General features: G+C 36.8%; 1 protein-coding gene across 1 annotated transcript in view; it reads left to right on the forward strand.

The window, feature by feature from the left end:
• Positions 1 to 25,400, forward strand: part of LOC117411588 (E3 ubiquitin-protein ligase pellino homolog 1) — a 49,295-nt gene that overhangs the window by 16,520 nt on the left and 7,375 nt on the right. Inside the window, exons 2-6 of the mRNA XM_034019247.3 lie at positions 14,503 to 14,662; positions 18,102 to 18,231; positions 21,516 to 21,617; positions 23,508 to 23,705; positions 23,827 to 24,015. Coding sequence (XP_033875138.1) covers positions 14,586 to 14,662; positions 18,102 to 18,231; positions 21,516 to 21,617; positions 23,508 to 23,705; positions 23,827 to 24,015 — 696 coding nt within the window. The 5' untranslated portion in view covers positions 14,503 to 14,585. The remainder of the gene's footprint in view (positions 1 to 14,502; positions 14,663 to 18,101; positions 18,232 to 21,515; positions 21,618 to 23,507; positions 23,706 to 23,826; positions 24,016 to 25,400) is intronic.

Below are 25,400 nucleotides of genomic sequence, written 5' to 3' on the forward strand. Positions count from 1 at the left end.
TATATTATATAAACAGGAACAAAAATGTTTTGTTAAGCCAATTATTCTACCGTTTATTGCAACTGTGGTACAAATCGGTACAGTGAAAATTTTAAACAGGTTGAAAACTTTTATCATTTGTAATTTGGCAACCTTTTAGTCCAAATTTACCTTAACTTCATATAGCATTTTCACAAACACATAGCCCCAAAGCCTGGTCATTTCACTGCAGTGAAAGGGCCATTTTCAACACAGTTTAGGGAAAGTGGGGGAAAAAAATGTGTTAATGCTAGTACTGTAAGAGTTAACCAAATGGTACTGAGTAACAATTCAAAAAGATTTTGTAATTTCATAGTGGCAGTAATGCCCATAAGCAGAGGACATGATTTGCTCAAGTCTCAGGACTTGCTTCTTATTAGAGGTCATTACTGTAGCTGAGCTGAAAACACTGTTCTGGTTTGGAAACCTAAAATAACAGTAGCAGAGACTATAAAACACACATAGCTGCCACCTGGCTTATCTGTGACTTGAATTTGCATACTGTTGTGTGCCGATGCTTCTAATTCAATTATCCACTGAAGGACTTTTTAACATGTGTATTATAATATATTATACAGTGGGGTGTGTGTTTTTTTACCAGAAAGATGAAGCAGATCCGTGAAAGTACTGTGTTGTACTGTTACAAAAGGCACCCCTTTTATAGTGTCAAAACTGTGCTCTGCTACTGTAGTTCTTTGTGTCTGAATGCATATGAATGGCAAATTTCCTTTATTAAACCTAAATTATTCATCCCACAAGCGAAAAGAAAACAGAAAATTGCATTTTGTATTGAAATTAACAAAGGCCTTTGTATTTGTAGAACAGCTGGATTATTATCCATAAAGATCTTTTGGGGGGGAGGGAAAGTGTTCAGAAAATGTTGATACCGTACTTTTCAAAGTATGATGTGCATCCATTTACATATTACTGAGGGTGATAGAGGGGTGCGCGCAATGCATCGACGCGTGTTATTTATGATTTTGTTTTTCTCGCCTGCATAATTGTACCAGTGTGCAATTTTAGTACATTACTGATGTTTACAAGCAGATGAGCCTGTGTGTGTAATTACATGTATGTGTATATATATATATATATATATATATATATATATATATATATAAAATCATACCAGAACAGCGATGTTGTCTTTTAACTCGTACACATATTCTAATTGTGAAATTCAACTAGCTTTTGTTTTGAATTCTACAACATATCCCCATAGTACCATAGAAATGTATTGTTCCTTTCCAGATATATTTCCAGGTGGTGTAGCACAAAATGGAAAGTATAAATTGAAATCAAGCCTTACTATCAAGAGGATGCTTTTTTTTTTTTTTTTTTTTTTTTTTTTTTTAAGCTAAATATTTTTCAAACAGTTTACAGAACAAAATCTAAAAATCTACAGTAAGTTCTTGCGCTAAGGCAGAGTTAGTAGCCTGCTGTATACTGCTTTTATGTGTATGCAGCGGAATGTAGTGTTAAGAACCGATACCAGGGTCGCTAAAACAGTGCATGGTATTCAGAGGGCATAATACAACAAACTTACTACATGAATGACAAAAAGTGCATGGAATGCATCGGATTACGTTTTGCACTATATCCCTACATAAAATTGTTTTTATTCTCGCCAATCCTATTACTCAAAGAAGCTAAGGACCATAGTTACTGTGTAAAAACAACTTAAATGTGCTTACATTAAAGACACAGACCAGAGTAAATATTCCCCCTTGGTACAGTAAATCAAGAAGACAAATGTTTTGATGAAACCTGAGGTAAACAGGTGTGGCAAAATGGGGTGTGCCACTTTCAGAACCTTTAACACTGTCTTGTAAAAGGAACAGCACTCAAAACCACAGGTATGTTTAAACAGGGCAGTGCCTGTATTTATTTATTTATTTATTTATTTATTTACAAAATAAACACCACAACAAAAACCTAGTTCTACTTTGAAACCCTTAACTAAACTTTATCAAGTTCTAGCTCATCAAAAATCGGATGGCTACGCTGTTTACCATTAACCAGTATCATAATGCCTTGTCTCGGGTCTGGCTTCCTCCATGCCTTGACCTTCACGCAAACACGGACGCACCTTACAGACCTGCCTTTTTATACACCTGCCTCAATTACTAGCAGGTGTGCCTAATTAAATTAATAAAAAAAATAAATAAACAATTACGTTGTGGCTGTGCAATGAAGCCACAAAACACACCTTCAGTAAATAAGTGAGACTCAGTTCAAATGTACATACAGCACAACATTGAGCTGCAATGGAAAATTAGTCACTTTTTTGTACACCAACCTATAATTAAAGTCAATCTATAATGGATACTTTTGGCATTTATAACTGGTGAAAAACCCACACAGTAGTTATCTGTCATGTAGAAAGACTTTGTACCACATTATAAGATGTTCCCATTGGAACCTAGTGGCAGTAACTAAAATTGTAATATCTCTGAGAATGCAGATCCCGCACTCAGAATTTCAAACGTTTAAACCACAACGGGTTAAGTGCTGTGTTTCAGTATTCGATGGCTACCTCTAATCAAGTTGAGAGTGTACTGTGACTTGCACTCCTATATGACATTACATGACCTGACACAGTAAACAGTGTGCAAGAAATACACTCAACCTGATTAGAGGTAGCGACCAAACACTTAGAAACATACAGGAGACCAGACATTCTGGATGTGCCTATCTTGCTTGTTTTAATCAGATAAATCTCTTCTCGCATGCGTGCGTGGTTTTTTTTTTCGTTTACAGAAGGAAATCAAAGCAGTATTAAGAAACCCTGTTAATGCTAACTTAAGGGTGTAACTTACAGTAAGTAAGCACTAAGATCAAGTATTGTTTCTGAATAGGACCATAAGTATCATAATACTGATACTGGTTTTGAGTTTTGAGTGGAGTTTCTTTCCTGGACCTCGTACTTTATAGGCTTGGGTACATCTCCCTCTGGTTTACACACAACGCTGATCCTCTGGGGAAATGCTGTGTTCCACTGACAGTTGTACAGTTGGAATGTGCTGGGTGAGTTAGGAATTTAGGAACGCACACTCAAGGCACTCTGGGACAATGGTACCCGCGTCCTGTACGCACGCATGTTTGTTGCGACTCTCAGGTTTGCAGTTGTCTGCGTCCCTGGGTACGTCTTGGATCAGAGCAGACTAAAGGACTGAACACTATACTGAATACGTGACCTCCTGTGTAAGGTTGCATGTTTTGTTGAAATCCATTTCAGGCTTCCTTGCTGACTGCTTCCCAAGCATAAGCAACTGTGTTTGAAAGATATTAGCGGGTGCTGACAGAAATGGCTCAGAAGTTGAATGGATTATTTTTGGCTGTACTGTAGTTATAATGCTGCTGAGTTTAAGGGTCTGCTGGTTCCTTGTTAATTCGTGGCAGAATTAATGGTAGTTCTGGTGTTGGGTACCAGTAGTGTGTGGGTTTTTTTTTTTTTCCCCAAATGACTGTACAGTTAGCTAGATTATATAGAGAAAGAAAGAAATGCATCCATTTTAAATATCCTTACTACCAGCCGATCATATTAAATATGTTTAAAAAGTTAAGTTTAATATGAATTATGTTGAGTTCAGTTTTAAGAAATGTAACAGCAGGACTTCACTTTCCTACAGCTTAGTGTTCTGCCACGGAGAGCAGAGCATGCATAGTTTGTAATATTGAATAATAAGTTAGTGCAGGGCACTCAGAAGAAAAATATAGGCAGTCTTAAATGAGACAAAATTAATTATGATTTGTTAATTTAAAAACCTAATAGGTTCTTGAGCCTTTGGTCTGCTTTTAGTATTGAGAGCAGTGGCAGATTCCTGATTGAGTAGAATGGTTGGTTGTCCTTTTGCTCTTTATGGAATTTTACTTTTGTGGATTATATTAGGTGTTTTCATCTTTTGTGGCTTTTAGTTTTGTTTCTTTTTGTTAAATTGTTAACTTTAATAAATGAAGAAAAAATAGATTTATGCACTATAACATTAAGACTTTGTACTTTGGGACCCCCAACATTTCCTCTGGGACCTTCAGTTTTTTTTTTTTAATTGAGAGTCCTAGCCCCTCAATGGGAACAGTTTTGGATAGCCCTGCTCACTGAAAACTCACTACTGTAGTAGTGGTACTATAGTAGTCTGAGAAGCCAAAGGCTGGCCACAGTAGACAATCGACTGATGGGTGACTACAGCTGTGTGGCTTGCATTCACTAGTTGAAATGCGAGGTCTGGCCAATGTTGCTTTAAAAATGAGATCACAGTAGTTTGCAGGAAGTAGTGTGCAGTCCAAAATGGAACAAAAGTCTGTTACAACACAGTAGCCCACACTACCGCCATTCAGTGTACAAACTAAGAAAATGGTAATTTTAGCAAACGCATTGAACAGGTTTTGACCAGCCTTTGTCAGATCTTGTCTCGTTTCTCAAAATACTGTATAAACTTTTATAAATCAACACATTTTTTCCACATAGGATTATTTGTAGACCTACAGTACATTGCAGCTGGAAGTAGGGTGAGTCAAACATGATTAATCAGAAACACTGCAGGATTGCACAGTTAATCCTTTTTTTTTATATGCTCACTTCTTGTTAAAATGGTTGGATATGTTTTTTGTTTCCCCCCACCCCCCCCCCAAAGCTGGCTGTTGTACACATAAGTAAGTGCTACTCGGAGAGCAGGTGGTGGGAGGGTCTATTTTCGAATCGGCCCCAAAGAGTTGCTAAGCAAATGCATTCCTTTATTTATAGTAAAGTTATTTTCTTTTGAAAGCCTTGTCATAAAGTAAGCCACAACAATTTGGTTCCAGCTGTTTTAGCAAGCAGCACTGGCACAACAAATCGAAGCAAGGCCTCGTTTTTGGATTTAGCTCATTAGCTTGGTATCTCACTCCATCTGTCTTGCATTTAGTTTAGAGGGCTCAGTTTTACTGCACTCAGCACATTTCTGTTAGGATTTGTTTGAGGTTCAAATTCTAAAATTCCCCCACCTAGTTCTCTAACCGCTCTAGTAGAATAGGAAAGGTTACTCCACTGGAAATAGCAGACCAGTAAACAAATGTATAACATATCAACATGTTTCAGCATTTAAATGCCCATTTAAAAAACTTAATTTTAGTATGACACTAAAACTGTTACTTGGTGCTGAAATCATAAAAGGTATTTACATTTGTTTTTTCCTACTTTTATATAGACAGACAAATTAATTTTTATGTAGTTATATTGTATTTAAAAGAAACATAGCTGAATTTTCATCCCTGTGACTTAACACACCATTTCCACCTTTCTCTGTATTTATTTATTTATTTATTTATTTATTTATTTATTTTAAACTTCAGTTTAAATTCAAATTTTCCTCAGCAACACTGTGTGACTGTACACAGGGAACATCCGAAATAATGCCAGACAATATTTCATCAGATTGTTCAGAAACTGATAGGGAGATGGAATTTTTGGCCGAGTTCGACTTTCCCACTCAACGTTGTGTAGACGATTGTGCATGTGTGAGGAAATGCAAATGAAAACCTGTGTCCTTTTTGCAAACATTCGGAATCAGCTGGAGCTGTATCTAAGACTTTGGGGAAGTGTATTGAAATAACACAGTGCTGCTATAATTGTGGGTAGGTCCCTCCATTAGTTGGAAATGAGAACAACTCCGTCCTTGGGTTTTTTTTGCCAGTACTTACACAGCACAGACTTTTTTTTATTTTTATTATTGAATGCAACATTCATTTACATGTACAGTGTGAAAGATGTCTACTACACCAAATGAAAGCAGGTCCAAGTTCCTTCCTTATGGAAAATTAGACAGACCAGGTTTGTCACACAGACTAGTGTGATTCCACACAGAGGTACTATAGTTTATACAGCACTTCATTGGGCATGCGTCGGTATGTTTCAGAGCACATGTGAGGGTACATGCGGAAGTCATGTTTTTTTGGCTCGGAAGAGATGCTCAAGAACAGTGATTTTGGACATAGCAGTGTGGCATTATGCAGATGTTTGAGAGCATACGGATTATTCTACAATGACCAAATGCATTCAGAACAGCAAGGTGGAATAGTTTGTTTTATTTTTCATGTAGTGTTGATGTACCCTTTTAAGTTGTACATTTTGCCACAACATGTACTTCCATGTGACACTTTATCAAGATTAATAAATTAGTCAGAATTAGGGAATGGTCCATGTAGTCGATTGCACACAAATAAAACATTATTCGAATAGCATATTACATATTAGAGTACACGAAAAAATACTTGTATATTAGCTACTTTTTCTTTAAATGCTGATGCTTGACAAGTGTTAAGTCTGTGTTAAACCGTAAGTCAGACATTGTTATGCCTGTTTCACCAACAAACAATTTACCAATTTATTCTATGTCTGGCGTTCGAAATGCATGTTCATGTGAATGAGATTTACATATTAAACTTAAGGACGCTAATTAATTATGCAATGCTTGTAACAGCAACATTCTACAATAAATATATCTTGTTTGAAATTGTTGCCAATTGTGTTGCCTTGTTTTCAGCTGACTGATCCCCGGCTTGAGTTACAGCAGCTGTTGCTAGGCAGTCGTGACACAACTTCCGGTAGCACTGCACCGGCTAACTTTAAATTAGTAAACTGATGGATATAGCAAATAGTTGGATTCACTTTTGAAAAAAGCCCTCTTGGCAAACTACAACAAAGGAAATAGCTACCAGTATTAAAGATATATGGAATACCAAAATCCACAACAGGGCAATGATCAAGAAGTACCACAGAACAGATTCACCTGAAAAGCATGAAAGAAGTGGACGTCCAAAGAAAATTACGGGAACTGCAGGTAGAAGAATCATCCTAAAATCCAAGATTTAAAAGCCAAGGACTTGAATAAAGATTTAAAAGCATTGGGCATAATAGTGCGTGAATTAACTGTACAAAGGACAAGTTACGTGTATACACATAACCTCACTGCAAACCACTTTCTAAGAAAATTAATAAAACTGTTTAAAATTTGCCAAGACATATGAACTGGAATCTGAAGCATTCTTCAAAAATAAAATCTCCGGTCCAGTGAGTATAAAATACAACTTTTCCCCAAAAAGGGACAACAGTATGTTTCGTAGGGAAAGAGTATTTAAGGACACACAATCCCTTAGAGAATTTGAATAACATGGCAGTTTTTGAAAGACTATGTTTCCACTGCGAGGATGTTTTAACTTTAGTGGAAAAGTTAAAAGATGACTTGGAGCCTGCAGCAAACAGAAGCCACAGTATTCCTGCAGTCATTCAAGTTTGTGTGGCAATTCGTTTCTGTGCCACTGGAAGTTTTTAAAATATTGTTGGAGCCTTCACTGGGATTCAGAAATCATCAGCCAACAGCCGCAATGGTAGTATCAGATTCATTTAACCCTATTCATGAATGTTTTCTGCACAAGCAGCCTTGTCCAAGAGACACTATTGTAAACAAGTCAAACTTTGATACATGTATAACCACTTAGTTTTAACCGTTAAACTGAGGCCAACAACACATACATTTAAAAAAAAATGTACATGCAGCTTTTCGCAAAATATAAACAAACTAAACATTTCAGTAAAAAACTGGTCTGTGAAAGTTATGTAACAGTTACTTTTTAATGAACTTCATTCCCGACTTGTCTGTACTCGTATAATAGCCACACACACGTTGCTGTTACACAAAATCATATCTGATAAATATCTGATATAAGAATACAATATTTTCAAGCACTGTATAACTCACGTTGACGGCTAGGTCATTGCACAGAGGTGTTTTGACTGGCTGCACAAACTTGGTAATTGCACAGCTTCACCTAGCGATTTTAAGGATGTCACAACAATGTATTTACAATTTCACTGCACGGTTCTATAAAAAACAAGTTGAAGTTTATTTATGTATTTATTTTTATTTATTTACCTAAACAAGATGTTAATACTGTCTTGAAATTGAGTGCATACCAGATTATTATTATTTTTTTTTTTAACAAGACCTTTTAACAAGATTTTGAATATAAGAATACTACAGATTTGAATACATTTTTAATTAAACAGTATTTGACAATATATAGATACTAACTAATTTATTTTTAATTTACCTGCTGCTACTATCACTGTGGCATCCTCTATTCCCATCTCTGCACCTGTTCAATTCCACTGTAAGTGGGACATGTTTCCCCATAAATATCAATTATTAAAGAACTTAGCTGAGAAAGTTTTTCAAAAGGGCCGTCTCCAGTTTTTGGTGTCCTTTTTTTTTTTTTTTTAATATTCTTTTTTGGCCTACACTACGACTTACAGCTGGGTTGATGGTATTTACCCGTTCAGTCATTTCTTGCCAGGCTTTATTTTTGTCAGAATTTTTTTAATGACACCCCTAACCTCCCCAATAGTATTTATTTCTCTAGTACAATTGCCAATTTTTGTTCTTCTCTAAAATGTATTTTCTTCACTTTGCGTGCAGCCATTTTGTTTTTCAAACACTCGAAAAAATAAGATGGATTTATCGTAAAGTAATTTTTGTTTGGCGACATACACAATTTAGATTTTCCATTTTGTTCAGAGAACTGAAAGAATCCATGTGTCTTCAGTCGTTTTTCATTGGTCAATGTATTTAACGCAAGTCAAATCGGATCAAATCTTTCGATTCCAAAATTGACGTGTGGGTGAGGGGGTTGGGGGGAATCCTAAATGATTCAACTTGCATTTAACAGACTGTTATTTTTCATCAAGCTACTATGTATTTGGAGTACAATATCCTTCAACAACATTGTGAATTGTTTTATTCGCAAAATTACCAGAATGTTAGTTGTTCTACATAGTGGATCACAATATTGTTCAGTACCATGTTGAATTGCTCAATTGTGCACTAATGTAAGCTCATTCATGATTATTTTGTTAATGGAAAATGTGTATGCAGAAATATATTGGTTGTTGTTGTTGTTGTTGTTGTTGTTGTTGTTGTTGTTGTTGTAACATTTGTATGCAGAAATACATATATTGTTCAACCATTTAATGATTATTTTGTTAATTGACAATTTATATGCTGGAAATGCACCGGACGATGCATCCACGAAAGTAGCACACACAGAGAACCGTCTCGACAGTCTTCCTCATCTTCCTCTGCTTCTCCTTCTCCTCCCCTGAAGAAGAGTCCCTGTTCCAAACAATAGTTGGACTCAGAGCAGATGGAAAACTCTGGACAGCTGTTTCCCACCAAGGAACGGCTCTATCAGGACCCAAGACTGACCCTTGCGGGACTCCAGTTAAGAGAGGGTGAGGTGTGGAGGTTGCTCCACGCCAGGTTACCTTGTACGTGCGGTTGGAGAGGTAGGAGGAGAACCAGGCCAGAGCAGTGCCAGAGATCCTCAGGTCAGCGAGAGATGATAGTAGAATAGAGTGATCAACAGTGTCAAAGGCAGCAGAGAGGTCGAGGAGAATTAGGACACAGGAGAGAGAGGCAGCTCGGGCACACTTAAGTGAGTTGGTGACAGACAGGAGGGCGGTTTCAGTGGAGTGAGCAGAGCGGAAGCCAGATTGGAGAGGGTCGAGCAGAGAGTGGTTGGACAGGAAAGCAGAGAGCTGGCGGTGTACAGTCCGCTCGAGGGTTTTGGAGAGGAAGGGTAGGAGGGAGACAGGACGGTAGCTCTGGAGGGAGGTGGTTTCCAGGGTAGGTTTTTTGAGGAGGGGAGTGATAGAGGCTTTTTTGAAGGCAGAGGGAAAGATACCAGAAAGGAGAGAGGTGTTGAGGAGGGAGGAGATGAAGGGGAGTAGAGCAGGAGCAGCAGCTTGAAAGAGGTGAGGTGGGGAGGGGGTCCAAGGCACACGTGGTGGGTTTGTGACCCTGGAGCAGACCCTCATGCACACAGATGCACTGTATATTCTCCCTTACTAAAATATTTTTAAACATGGTCAGAGTGGTAACAATCTGCAGAGCGTGTTGTTTTTTTTTTTTTTTTTGCAGCTCTGCATATTTCCATTATTATTCCATCTGCGCCACTAGCATTAATGCCCCAAAAAAGGTATTTGGTTTGATTAACCAGTTTAGTGCTATACTACTACAGTAGCATATAGGCCTAAATGTTTTAGTTAGCTGAATTGTTGTGCACTAGAAGTGCTGGAAAGTCCAGCACTGACCAGCTCAAGCTGGTCTCGATGGTCACCTACTAGTGTTGTGTTTTGGAAGAATTTAAACTGGTCTGACCAGCGGCTCCCAGCCCCAAGCCGTTCTGACCAGCGGCTCCCAGCTCCTCCATTCTGAAAATAGGGTTCTGATATAAGTTCTTCCTTTGTAAATTGACCATTGTATGCAATGTCTTTTATCTGAAAAATCGCAGTTGATTTCCATAACAATTAAAGGAAGTTTAATGTCTGTGATACAGGATGTGATAATATTAGCAGGATATACAACTGGGAGAAATTCCCATTCAATAAATGAATCATTTGTTATTCCTCCAGACAGTACAGTTTTATATAATGTGATGTCTGCTCTTTATCATTCAGTATTTGTATTGAAAATACAGAAATGTATTTTCAAGACATAAAGATGTTGTTGTTATACAAAACTTTTTTTTTAAAACTACTGGTTGGAAACTACTGGTGTGACACCATGTATAGCCATCACATGCATTTCTACGCATATCGGTACTATATTAACCTTCTGATGCTTTATATTTATGAATGAAATGCTATTTCTACTTTAGTTACAGTAAACTTGAACCGTCACTGTTTTGTGGACATTATAACAGTGCCATTTTATGAATTTAAAACTACAGTATATGTTCCCTTTAGCAAGCAGTAAGTACACCAATAACACTTACAGAAGTCCTTAATATTACTATAGTATACTCCTATGTATGATTGTGTAGTCTATTGGTTTTGTGACTCTTATACTAGAACTATTAAATCGTACTTTTTGGAAAATGTACATTACCTTGCATATGAAGAGAACCACATTCAGCTAGCAAGATTCATCTTACCAGCTAACATCTAAACTGCAGATATTTCCATATATTTTGGGTGAAACAAAATGATTGTTCCCTTTCACTTGTAAAAAGTGTTTGTAAACAGGACACTGAGTGTTTGCACTGCTTTATTTTAATTTGATTTGATTTTATTATGGGCCTGCATGTAAGTGACTGGATACTAATAATATATACTTACCATCCCATCCTGAACAGCATGGAGTGTGGGACGAAATACATTCCCCACGTTCCACTTCTCATACAGCTATAAATACTATGACAACCATCAGTTTAACATGAATATTAACTGCTAAATATAGCACATTCCTATTTTTCACAATCCCACATTAAAAAGAAAAAGTACCCTATTTTTATATTACAAAAAATGACAACATACCAATTTAGTTGAGATCAGGCATTTCTGTAATGAGAAATTCAGCTCTTTGTATTTTTTGATAGTGTTGTTTCGGTTTCTCCACTTCGTCACTCACTTCCTTACATCTTTTGACTGGATATTTTAATTTGAGCCGAGATTCAGTGTACATTTTTTGTGGGAATTATTTACCCATCACTATCAGAACAATGTTTTCCTTTTCTCAGCTTTCCTTTCTTTCAAAATCTGAAGCAGGCTGTTTTCTTTTCATTTTGAAGCACATAACTTCTGACTCTTAAGATTTAAAAATAAATAGGTATTTATTAATTATTACCATTTACCTATGACCTATTTATTACTTAATAACAATAGGAAAATGTATTACAAAACATGTTACTTATTAATTTATTAGAAAAACAGTTCAGTAATTATCACTAAACACATACCTAACAGATTTATATGGTTCTTTTTTGTACTACTTTTTTTTACATATGCATTTATTTAAAGGAAAAAAAAAACTTATCAGGAGAGTTTAAAGAAAACCCCAACAGTCAGACTAGTCCCAATGCAAAATATATTTTTTTCAAGTACAGTATTTCATTTTAAGTAGTTATTGGAGAGAGATAACACTTTACAATTCTGAAAAACTAAAGAATTGCACTTCCTGCGTTCTCATGCTGCTCCCTTATCTCTTCTTCAATAGTAACTGTATCCATTCCTTCATCACATTCATTGTTTCAATCCAATAATTTAGGACCACAAATTCCCTTTTCCACTCTCTTTGCTAGCTCTTCAATTTCTACTTTTTATTCTAACAAGACAAATAGAAAACACTGGTACACATGCGATTTCAGTTTGCCAGATCCAATGTGTAAAGTGCTTAAATCACTCGTATGTGTGTATGTATGTATGTATGTATGTATGTATGTATGTATGTATGTATGTATGTATGTATGTTAGACAAAGTGTTAATAAATATGTAATTCCATTCACTGCCAGTTGTGAGCCGAACTACCGGTATACCTATATATTTTTGCGTTTTGGTCGAAACCTCTCTATAAACTGGTGAGCATTTTTTTTTTTTTTCAATGGGCTCATCCAGTTGATATTTCCCGTACTGGTTGATACGGGAAACACACGCTCATTAACACCAGCAACCTAACGTGACCCCATCGTGAGCTGTCAAGCTGAAAGGAATTGCAACCATACCTCATATATTTACTGTCTTCTCTCTCACACTTCTCAGCCAGGAAAAAAAAACAATGCTCACCAGAGATTATAAAATACTGCATGGAGTAGTGTATGATAAATGAGAATGTAATGCCCACCCTTGTGAACATGATTGAAGTGAGTCATTAAAAATAATAGTTTAAAGATTACAAACAGTGTAATTTTAACATTTACTATACACACAACAAAACATTCTTCAGTAGGCTATATCACTGAAAAGCTTGACCATCACCAGACCAGCTTTACACCAGCAGCCATCGACTTGTTTCACCAGCATGACCATCTAAAACTCGGATTCACCAGCAGCAGACCAGCTCATTCACCAGCTTGACCAGCAGCAACCAGCTTGAGTTCCAAGCTGGTCAATGCAGCAATTTCATGTTTAACTTGTTTCAGTCTAACAAGACACACAGGAGATTTCTTGCTTATCTCAGACTTAAATCTGTGCATGCTTGTTTCCTTCACTCTGGGGTGGAAAAGTACAGGCCCAGCTTTCTGTGTAAGCTTTGCACGCAAGCACTGTGTGTCTGCTTGCAAGTTTTAGGGGACACGGTTGAAAGCTCCCAGAACCACTTTGCTGAGTCAAGGTTAATCTGAGCACATGCGTGGAATGGTTGGATAAAAGTGTAGGTACAAAAAGCAATCTGCTTGGGATTTTCATGAGAGATTTAGGCAAGTGGTATGTCTTTTTTAATAATCACTCAAGACCACTCTGAGACTTTTTACTGGTTGGTTGCTGTTGTCTGATCATCTTAATCTTAATTTTATTAAAAGGGAGTAGTACTGCACGATAATAATGTTTTTGATTATCGATAGTGGACTAAAAATGATCACAATAAGCGTGTTTTATCACCAGATTTATATGCTTGGAAATACAAAAATACTTTGCAGTGCAACATGTACATTAAGCTTCGTAATACATGCTTACAGTACAAGGTATGACCATTTTCAGAAACGGAACATTCTTGCACGGAACATTGCCCCAACCAATAATACTCAAAAACAGATGAAACATTGAAAATCGTGTATGTCAATCTTTTGAGTTTATACAGTCACAGTTTTATACTGTTTTACTTCAAACTAATAATGAATTACCAGACGCCATCATGATTAACTGTATAATGATACTAAAATATTTTTGATACTAGTAATTGATTATCGCTCCATCTCTAATAGGGAAGTGTCTAGCCCTAATGCATTACAGCCACCAAGTGAACACGTAGAGGTGACACCAGGGCCACCTTCCTACTTCCTGTTTGCTTTATAAAATGAACTGATCTGAACCTGATTGGCAGCTTCCTGTACTGTCTGAGCTATTTCGCAACAGAGGTAGCAAATGATCTGGCCTAATAACCCTAAGCTGCAGACCACATGATTGCAAGTGATGGTTGAGCTCTGTCTACAACCATCCAGCTGCTTTTAAATCAGTTACAGCAGTGAACAGCTGTTTCTGTAGGTGTATTTATACCAGCAGGTACTGTATGGTCTGTGTAATGCTTTTAAAGCTGTACAGTTATGGCCAAATGTTTTGCATCACCCTATGGAATTAACAAATTTTGCTTCAATGTTGAATGAAACTGGTAGGTTTTAGCAACCTAAATCAAAATAACAATGCAACACTCACTTTGTCCCACCCACTACTGTATAGTACAGGTCACGGAAATGCCAGTACAGATGCACTGATAGGCTGATTTTCTCTCCATACTAGTACTAGACCTAAGGAGGTGAATTTTGCGGTGACCCCTCAATTTCCTGATTTCCGTGAAATCTGTGAAATAGCGAATTAGATAGATTCCTACATATGAGTAATGAGGACTGCTCATCTTCTGCTTTTAAGGCAATATATGCTAATTCTCTCTCTCTCTCTCTCTCTCTCTCTCTCTCTCTCATATTTTCTTTCTTTCTTTCTTTCTTTCTTTCTCGCGCAGAATTACCAAAATCATGTCAAGACAGGACTGAGATCCAGGACTGAAGAACAGTGATTGTTGGATACTTTTCTCCAGCCAGGCTAATGTTCTCTCCTGATCAAGAAAACATCTCTGCCTCCATCAAAGTGCCCGTCAAGTACGGAGAACTCATTGTACTGGGGTAAGAAGACACAAGACTTTAGATTTTAAAAATTTAGTCTAACTTTTATGTTTTGATGGATTAAGTAAAGTTTGTTCCTACTACTGAAGCCCAGCACACACCACGGGCAAGAAGTTGGTGAATGAAAACCCCTTTTTGATTTTAGTATCAGAATCATGGGCTTTTATGAAGGCTTGCTGTCCCTGTGTCTGTCACACTTGGGTTGTCATATCTAGAAAACCTCTTGTCCAATTACTGTTATAGGTGGATGTATCTTACATAATGGTGCTTTAGTTTTTTCATGTTACTGGTAGCTATTTTCCATCCTAGTATGCTGTACCGAGTATTTAAAGAATTCATCTGGATATTAAGACAATCCCTAATAAAGTGACTGGACAGTTTTTAGGCCATGTCAGTTTTTGAAGTGTTTGGAATGTTTGGCCTAATCGACATTAAGTACTGAGTCATGAAGTTAGTTTATACCCTGTGAAGGCTTGTTGAGAAAAATGCGAATTAAACGGAAATGTTAATCAAAGTTATGATTTGAGGGGGCAGTTTGTGTGGGTGTATTTGTGTGGCATCCACAGTAGTTTACCTATGATTTCAATTTGAACTTTTAAATATGCTGAATAGACAAAGGCATCTAAAAGTTAAGTGAAAATGAGTATTTCCCCTGAGCCAGAGATTGTAAAAACAGATTAATAGACCTATCAGGGTTTCAGAACCTGACACCTACCTGACATATATTTAAAGCTTTGAAAATGCAGAGATGTAACTCTGTATTCCAGGAAATGTAGGTCAAAGTGGATCTGACATTTGCAGCACAGTTTTAAAACTTTAAAAACAAACTTCTCTTACCTGGATGTTAAACTTTTTTGGAAACTCAAGATTGTGGAGAAAAAAATAACAAACAATGCTAGGAAAACTCTTTTATATATATATATATATATATATATATAATAAAAAAAAAACACATTTATCGCATACAGTATTCTGACTGTGGTTAATTGCTGAGGTTATGTTTTTGATTTCTGTTGGTCTCTATGTTTTTAATAAATCTGCCACATCAGCTGCTCAGTGTTATGGAAATATGAGATGTTGGCTTCATACTTGCTACAAGTCAAATCAGATCATGGGTCTCCTGCAAGAATAAGTAACCCTTTTGTGGCAGTAGTTTTACAAAGCTGCCAGTTTATTTATTTTGCATCCCAATAACATCCACACACTTGCATTGTAGCTGTTGCTAACACCACAAAATAAACTGGCACTTGGAGTTTTTAAATGGACAGTTTCTGTGTGGGACTTTTCAGATGATGTTGACCACCAGACCACTTACAACATGTTTTCTAGTTGTTTATTTAAATAAGAACATAAGAAATTCCAGAACAAGAAAAGGCCATTCGGCCCACCTGTGCAGCTTTGGTGCCAGCGTAGTCCGTTGGCACGCAGGAGAGGAAAAACTAAACCACCAACCAGGTTAATAGAGGAAATAAAAACCTTTCGCCCTTCCTCCAGGTGGCTAGCTAAAGGTCTTATTGTGGTCACAGAGAGGGTTATACAATATTGTTCATGACGGCATCCATGGGTATGACATTTAGAACTCTCAGTATTCTCTTCTAAATGTCATATCCATCACTGACAATTACTTGCGTACTGCCAAAGATTCTACAGTTTGGCCTTAAATGTGTCATCTGTTAAATAACAAGCCTGACATTTCTTCAATAAATAAATACTTTCTTTAATAAATAAATAGTTTATTTGGGGGGATATCTGAGAATCATTAAGTGATTTTGCCAAACATTTTCCCTGGTCAGTAAATGCCAGAAAACAGAATTGTAAAAGCATGTCCTTGTGTTGTATGCTATGTTGTTGGTTTTTATCAGGAAATCCTTTATTAAGATGGATGCATCTTGTTTTGAGTGACCTGGGGGCTACTGTATAGCAAAGGCTTCCTTTGCTGAGTACAGGCAGTAGTGGCAGGACTTGTTATTTCAGCCCATGGATTGATATGTTTTTTCGCACAGTAGTTGCAATGATAGAGGGTCATTAAAAACTGTCCTGAACTGAAGCAGCTGCATCCGTAGTGTGTGGCAGGACCAGCAACATTTCCTCCTTTTTGTAGTGCAATAGTATTTTAACATAAAACATTCCCTTGACCTGCTCATCCCATGAAACGCAACACTAAAAGGCGATTTTACCATTTTCTACTTCCTCGTCTGTAACTGATCCTGACTGAACTTTTTTGCTTTAGCCCTTTAAGGACCGTGATCGTGTATACACGGTCATACAGAAGTGTCTTTCTGGGCCCGTGATCAGGTAAACACGATAAACGCACTTCAATTTATTGACTTATTGGGCCACCATATTTTGCCTTGCAGATTGGAAACGCATATCATTGAATTTTACTCGTAGTTTTTTTTTTTTTTTTTTTTTCTTCGTGTGACATCAATGGAGATATGCATTTCAATTTTAAATGGCGGAGACAGTTTACAACAGCATGCAGAAACAAAACATCAAAGCAACTTGTTTAGATATAAGAAAGAAACGGAAAAACAAATCCAATGTATTTAACTTATTATATTAGAACATTCATTTATTGTCTCGTGAGTTTTAGTATATATGTTTTTACAACATAAGCAGATAATGTTTCATGAACTAAATACATATATCAGACAAACTATTTAATTTTTATAAATATTTATTTTGAGAAAATAAATCGAGTAGTGTCCATTATGGCTTATAAAGATCCTGAGAATAACCGTTATGGAATTGCAATTTTACTAGGTTTGCTTATAATAGTTAGCGTTTTGTAGTTCGCACTGTTTATTCTTTTCTTGCTGTTTATAAAATATTGCTTTGTATATGTTTACTGTTTCTGTACACAATAATATAAACGTTTCCACGCCTACAGAATTTCATTTTAAGATGGCAAAATGATTAGATGGCATTGTTCAGGTCTTTCTAGCTTTACCAGGGTCCAATGACAAAGGTGGTAGTGGTGGTGTTTGAAGAATGTGAAGTACTGTGTTAGGGTAATAAAGTAGCTTAGGACAGTGTGTTTTGGGAATGTATGGTAATTACATTACAGAATTTCTGTTCCTATTGATTTATGTCTCCACTCAGTTTATTGTGGGTAGGCAGTGCAGAGGTGCCACATCTTGGTATCCCCCCAGGCAGTATGTACGCACCTGACACTTGGTATTAACATTAGGTAGCATTCTGGGGATATATAGGTGTGTCTGTTCATACATTTGTCCATCTGAATGTCACACTTTTTATATGCATATATGGGAAAAAATTCTTATTAAATTAGTTAAGTGATGAAACTTCACATTAACATTATTTAGGATAGTTATTGAGAGTATCTGATTGTGGGGATATATGAAGGTGTTTCGCCCTTTTTCACTTGCCACTAAGTTACTGTACACTGTATCTAATCTCTTATATTTGTGTTCTTCAGATACAATGGTTCTCTACCAAATGGAGACCGAGGCAGACGGAAAAGCCGGTTTGGTTTATGCAAAAGACCGAAAGCCAATGGGGTGAAACCCAGCACGGTGCATGTTGCCTGTACACCTCAGGCAGCCAAGGTGAGTGTGCAGTACACAATGTAAGTTCTATTGCCGTCTGTTCAGGGAGTGAGTTCAGAGGTTACGAGTCTTCTGCAAATGGCACAACAGCTTGAGTGAGACCTCTTGGTTTTGCATATCTCCAAGAAATACTAATGAGTGTCTCGGCTCGTCTCGCATCTGGTCCAAGGTGTTATTGCTAGTGAAGTATCCCTATGAGGGACAGCTTATGTTTTTGTAAACCAGCCACACCTTCAACTGCTAATGTCTTATAAACCATTTCATATAATGACTTCATATTTTTCATCTGACATCACCCTTCAGTTTGATCTGTGACTTGAGATGGCTGCCATATTGGGGACAAGATATTGCATCATACTTGGTACATAGCTGCATTCTGTGATTTATCACGGTCAAGCTCAAATTTGTGTTCTGTACAAGAAAAATGTAGCCTTTTGTGTCAGTTAGTTTTGAAATCTGTATCTGCTACAGTGTCAAAGCCTCCTATTCCAGAAACCATTTGAGGTAGTGATCGTATTGGCAGGTTTATATAAACGCTGTCTGTACCCATGTTGTCTGTAAAAATGAATAAATACAAATAAAACAAATGTACCTTTTTCAATGTAACATTTGAACCTCTTGCCATAATCGGGGATACAGACCACACACTTTGACATAGCTTATTGCAGTTCATACACAGCTGTTTTCTATGATTCTTTATTATGTTGCCTTGCTGGTGTTGGCTCTCAAAATGAACCATTTTCAAAATAAATATATACATTTAACTGTTTCTCTGCCACATTGTTTAATATCATATCAATAGTACAAATCTTTTTTCACATATCCATACTTTAAACTATTCAGTGAGATATGCCATTCTACTTCCCCTTAGTTTATATTCTTATTTCTTGTTTGATGTGTTCTTAAATCTCAGTTCCCTGTAATGGTGATCGGTTTCAGAGTAAAATAAAGGTCATTGGTATCTATTTAATAGCTTGTTCTTCTGTATAGCCCCTTTTATGTGGAGAGTAGCTTTAACTGTTGAAGATAAGCATCATTTCATCATCTCGCACCCCTCCCCCCATTGAAGTCTGCTTCCCATTGTCATTCTGGGAATCAAATATAGGCATCCTTCTTTTCAGTCATTTTATAACATTCAAGTATTTTATAAATATTTATGGTATGTTTTTTTTCCACACAACTAATTTAGGCCCATGTATACACCTTTAGAAAGCATTGCCATGATCATAAAACAACAACCAACAGCAATTCCTTAATAACTTCCTGGTTGAAACAAAAACCCTGTTGTTGGAGGCTCTGGATGACCAGAGCTGAAAACCACTGAGCCTAAATGACTACATTTAAATATAGTGCCCCATCTACTTTTATAAACCTTCTTTGAAATTTCAGTGGTTTTGAGGTATATTACACAGACGGAAAATGTTGCAAACAAATGGAATTACAGTACACCCTCGCTATAACGAACCTCTTGTGGTCCAAGCCTTTTGTTCGTTGTATCAAGGGGTTTGTTGTAGCGAAAGGACATTCAAAAGGAACGATAAACTGTTGGAGTAAGTTGATGAGATTGTGAATAAAAGTGGAATTACATGTACCTGTTGTCTCATGTATGCAGTATTCTGCCTTTGCTTTATCCATTAATGAATTAAAACGCAGTACACAAAGCAAAAATCCTGAATTGAAGCTGAACTTTTATTCAAAGTCAAACTGACATGAATAGTTTCAAAGTGCACCAGATCTTAATCCAGCATGCAAGAATCCCAAACCTGATTTTTTTAATTCAAAATCAACCTGACATTAAAAGTTTGATATGAAAGGTTTGTTGTTTTTTCTGTAATCAATTTTGCTTTGCCGCATGGTTGCTGAATAAATAAAAAGCAGGGTGATTTTTGACGAGCTATATTCGTGACAGAGATGTGCCTGAGTTACACTTTTTTTTTTTTTTTTTTTTTCAAACAATTAACATAGTTTCCAGCTTTGTTGCAACATAATTATTTTCGTTTGGGAGGCATTACACATCGCACGCTTTTTATTGAGACAAAGAGTTGCCTTCATATTATCTTTTTTTTATCTCGGGTCCATGGGACAGGTTTGTTATAATGAAAGGCATTATATCGAGGGTGTAGTGTATTATTTTTCCAGTGCAAAACTGAACATGATTGTGATTTCACCTCTGATTCTATCATGAAATATGGATCACTGTTTTTGGCAGGATAGTGGTGAACCAAATTTATTCAGATTGAGCTCTCCACAGAAATTGGGTGCCGACGATCTGTTAAGAGTGATTGGTGTTGATTTGGGCTAATTTACCATTCAATGTGAAACAAGCGAAGAAACGGCTGCCTGGACTTGTGGTGTCTGCTGTTTTTCTTATGCCGGAGATACACAAGCAATTTTTTCTTGGCAACTCAAATTGACTGTGTGTCACCGATTGACAGCTTCAGTTGTCAATACATTTTTGGTTGGCAATCGAGCTGCACTGCTCTATTTTCAGCAAATCAATTGACAATTTTGCAACGTTCCTGTGTGTGTTCAGCCAGTGACATTGCATTTTCTAATCACCTGATTTCACTCTTGTTTTTTAAATAGAAAGTATGGAAATTTGCAATTGATCAATTTGTTTCATGATAGAAAATGTTTATGGGGTGATAAATGTATGGAATATAAAGACACATAAAAAGAAGATGAATATAAGCAATTGACAAATACTTTCGGGAAATCGCCAGAGGTAAAAAGCCATATTTAGCAACCGCAATTCAGTTGCCGGCCTTAGATTATGTGGAGAACAGCAATCGACACAAATCCAATCAACAGCTACTTCCCTTGTTTCAATGGGAATGGAAAAACACCAGTGACCCTCACCTGTGGAGAGCTTGATCCACATAATCGAATAATTGGTTCGTGCAGCACTAGTGAATTGAAACAGAAAACTGTTGACAAAACAGCCATTAAAATAAAATAAATGAGGAATGTGGAAGATTGTATTTGGTGTACTTAATCTTTTTTCCCCCTGGTTTTAGAATTCTTTAAATTACAGTTTGAAGTGAGAAAGAGAGACTGTATCGCTCATTAAGCTTTTTTTGTTCTTTTTAATATGCTGTTGATTTTAAAATCTGTTGTCTTACTACCAGTTAGTTTGTGTTCATTGTTCAGTGTCCCTTGTTTTTAAAGGATTCCCCCAAAACTCTCTATGCCAGAGATATTGTCCCTTTTCAGACTGAATATTTTCCAGAACCACAGTTTCTGTGAAACGGGTGGCATAAAATCTGTTTGATTTGTATTTGCAGGCAATAAGCAACAAGGACCAGCACAGTATCTCTTACACACTGTCTCGCGCTCAGACTGTGGTTGTGGAGTACACACATGACAGCAATACAGATATGTTCCAGGTAAGTGAATACAAATTCTAAGAATGTGTGTGAGACTCGGATTACTTGTCTCCTATACAAAACCACAGCAATTCCTATGAATCACTTCATTGGTACAAATACGGTATAGGCCTGTTAATGTAATAATAATATTTGACTGGGTAGCATGATGGCAAGGCTCGTTACCGGCGGAAGAGAGACTCGGACACACGATGCTGTCATTTAAAAGCGCTGTTGCACATTTATTAACCAAACCCACAAAACAAACACGGCATGAGGGCCAAAATAAACCGTTCAAACAAAACCAGTAGTGCTTAGGCTGGGCATTTAGCCTTCACTAATACAGTCTGCACACATTTACAAAAACACACAGTGTATCCACTCACCAAAACTTCCAACCCCAGACAAAGGATTTCTCCTTTCCTGTATACCATGTGACTGGAGCCTAATTAACCAATAACCATTCAACTAAGGCTCCAGCCACATTCTCACATGTATTCTGTCAGGGAGGAATTTAACCCCCTCCCTGCCAATCCAATATTACACACACATTACACCGGCAGGGCTTCCACACTGCCACAGACTACAAGGTTACCTTGAGTTTATTGCTAATCAGGGTCCATTAAACCACCTGGGCCAGTAAAACCAACCATTTGCTTAAAACTGTCAAGCGTGTTGCTTGTATGTATAGCAAGATCTTGTTAAGATTATTTTTGCTGTTCTTGACACTAGAATTATTTTTTTTGTTTGTTTTAAACAATACCAGTGCATACTTATTTTTTTTTTTTTTTTTAAATCTATTTTTCAGGTTATTCAATAATTAAATTCTGACTTTCTGCCGTTTTTATCTGTATGTATTTCATATAACTGTCTGTATCCAGCTGTCTTGTTTATATTTGTAGATCATACACATTTCATTTGACTGCTGTTTACAAGCTACTGGGGTTTCTGCCATGTACTGTATTATTCACTGGAAAGTGTAGCCTGTCTTCTTTTTTTTTTTTTTTTTTTTTTCCTTGAAGCCACACACCTGCTTTGCAATCCTCAGCATCAGTACCCTTTGCTACATTTTGTAAATTGCTACAAATTGTAAATAGGAAATGGATGTATGAGGACTTTCCACTGCATATTTATCTTCATATACTTATTAAAAATAAAAATGGAGGCAATTACACGACGTGCTTTGTCAGTACTTGTACATTGCATGGATTATTTTGCCGTAGTTGTCTTGGTTTTACAGTTCAGTGCGTCAGGGGTTGTTGACACATTTCAAATGACACCAGTCTTGCATAGCCAAAGGGTAATTTCTAATGGAATATTGAATTCAGTCTGAGTATAAATAAATAAATAAATATCTCGTAGACAAATGTTTCCAAAAGTGTTTATTTCAGTTATTTGTCCTACATTATGTATAAGGATAAATCTACTGTAGCAGAAGGTATACCAGGACTGGGAGGTATATACCGTATTTAATATGATATATGTTACTTTTTTAATCTAAACATTTTATTTTGTATCTTTATAGGTTGTGCAATGAAGACGTAATTTATTGATTCATTATAATTTGTACATTTTATTAATGTTGTGTTTAATTGCTTTATGTATACTGTACTTGTATTACATTCCGGGAAAATATATATATATATATATATATATATATATATATATATATATATATATAAAAATATGCTTCCCCACAACCTGCCTTAAATTATTTTCTGAAGATTTTTTTTTTTTTTCTGGAATCGTAGAAGCAGTGTTCAATGTATTATGTTAAACGGGTGAGAAATTACACATTAGGTAAATGTAGAAGGTATAAAATCCTTTAAGCATCTCCGTATATTGATTTAAATGTCTGCCCTTCCTGCTTTTTCACAATAATATTTGTTTTGCTTTTGTTTTTCCTCTAAGATTGGCCGCTCGACGGAGGGCCCCATTGACTTTGTAGTGACGGACACAGTCCCGGGTAGCCAGAGCAACTCGGACACGCAGTCTGTTCAGAGCACCATCTCTAGATTTGCCTGCCGAATCATCTGTGAAAGAATCCCTCCCTACACCGCCCGGATCTACGCAGCCGGATTTGACTCATCCAAGAATATCTTCCTTGGAGTATGTCTCTAACAGAAGGGTGTATTTCATGTGGGGGGTGGGGAGTATTATTTTAAAGGGGGGAAAAAAATCCCCAAAGCTCTATAAAAGGAGGCTTTTATCACTTTTGTTTTCTCTGTAGGAAAAGGCTGCCAAGTGGAAGACGTCAGACTCTCAGATGGATGGGCTGACTACAAATGGAGTCCTTGTTATGCATCCTCGAAATGGCTTCACAGAGGACTCCAAACCGGGAGTCTGGAGGGAGATCTCTGTGTGTGGGAATGTGTTTACTCTGCGAGAGACCAGATCAGCACAGCAGAGGGGGAAAATGGTAGGAGTTCTTAAAAACAAAAATAAAAGTGTTTTGGTTCCTAACAAAAAGGTGGTAGGATGGAGCAGGTAATCTGTTAATAATGTGTCCCATCATGTGGTTAGGGTATGTTTTTTTTGCTGTGGTGTTTTGTCACTAAATCTGAATAGTGCAGGAACAGAACCCGTTTTCTTCATCCAGCCAGACATGCCAATTTTTTTTTTATCTTCAAAAAAAACTAATTTAAAATGTAGGCTTCATAGCTTCTCCCATGTAATTTGAATTTTGAAGGTTCCTGCTATTAGAACAGTTCCACCCCACACCACTGTCAAGCGAGTTTTCTGAATACCCCTTCTGTTCAAGCTTAATCTTGTCTTTAACATAATAACAATATAATGGTTGTGTAACAGCAGCGTACAGATTATATTTGACCCATAATTTTAATGATCTAAACAGCGGTGAATTGAAAACCACTATGATTTAAATGAATAAAAAATATGGCATTCTATAAATATAAAAAGAAAAACCTGCTATATAAAACATTATATATATATATATATATATATATATATATATATATATATATATATATATATATTACACATACACACAGTGCCTTGCAAATGTATTCAGACCCCTGACCAATTCTCTCATTTACTGAATTACAAATGGTACATTGAAATTTCGTTCTGTTTGATATTTTATTTTAAAACACTGAAACTCAAAATCAATTATTGTAAGGTGACATTGGTTTTATGTTGGAATATTTTTAAGAAAAATAAAAAACTGAAATATCTTGCTTGCATAAGTATTCAACCCCCACACATTAATATTTGGTAGAGCCACCTTTCGCTGCAATAACAGCTTTAAGTCTTTTTGTGGCAAGTATGTACCAGCTTTGCACACAGTGTCGGTGTGATTTTGGCCCATTCTTCTTGGCAGATTTGCTCCAGGTTGTTCAGGTTGGTTGGACGACGCTTGTGGACTGCAATTTTGAAATAGTGCCACAGATTCTCAATGGGATTGAGATCAGGACTTTGACTGGGCCACTGTAGGACATTCACCTTTTTGTTCTTGAGCCACTCCAGTGTTGCTTTGGCTTTGTGCTTGGGATCATTGTCCTGCTGAAAGGTGAATTTCCTCCCAAGTTTCAGTTTTTTTAGCGGACTGAAGCAGGTTCTCTTGCAGTATTTCCCTGTATTTTCCTCCATCCATTCTTCTTTCAATTTTAACAAGATGCCCAGTCCCTGCTGATGAGAAGTATTAGCAGGGTAATGTGCCGTGTTTGGTTTACACCACACATATCGCTTATCATTGAAACCAAAAAGTTCCACTTTGGTCTCATCAGACCACAAAACCTTCTCCCACATGCGTGCAGTGTCCCTTAAGTGTTTCTTTGCAAAAGC

The sequence above is a fragment of the Acipenser ruthenus genome, chromosome 6, assembly GCF_902713425.1.
Source record: "Acipenser ruthenus chromosome 6, fAciRut3.2 maternal haplotype, whole genome shotgun sequence".
NCBI lineage: Eukaryota > Metazoa > Chordata > Actinopteri > Acipenseriformes > Acipenseridae > Acipenser > Acipenser ruthenus.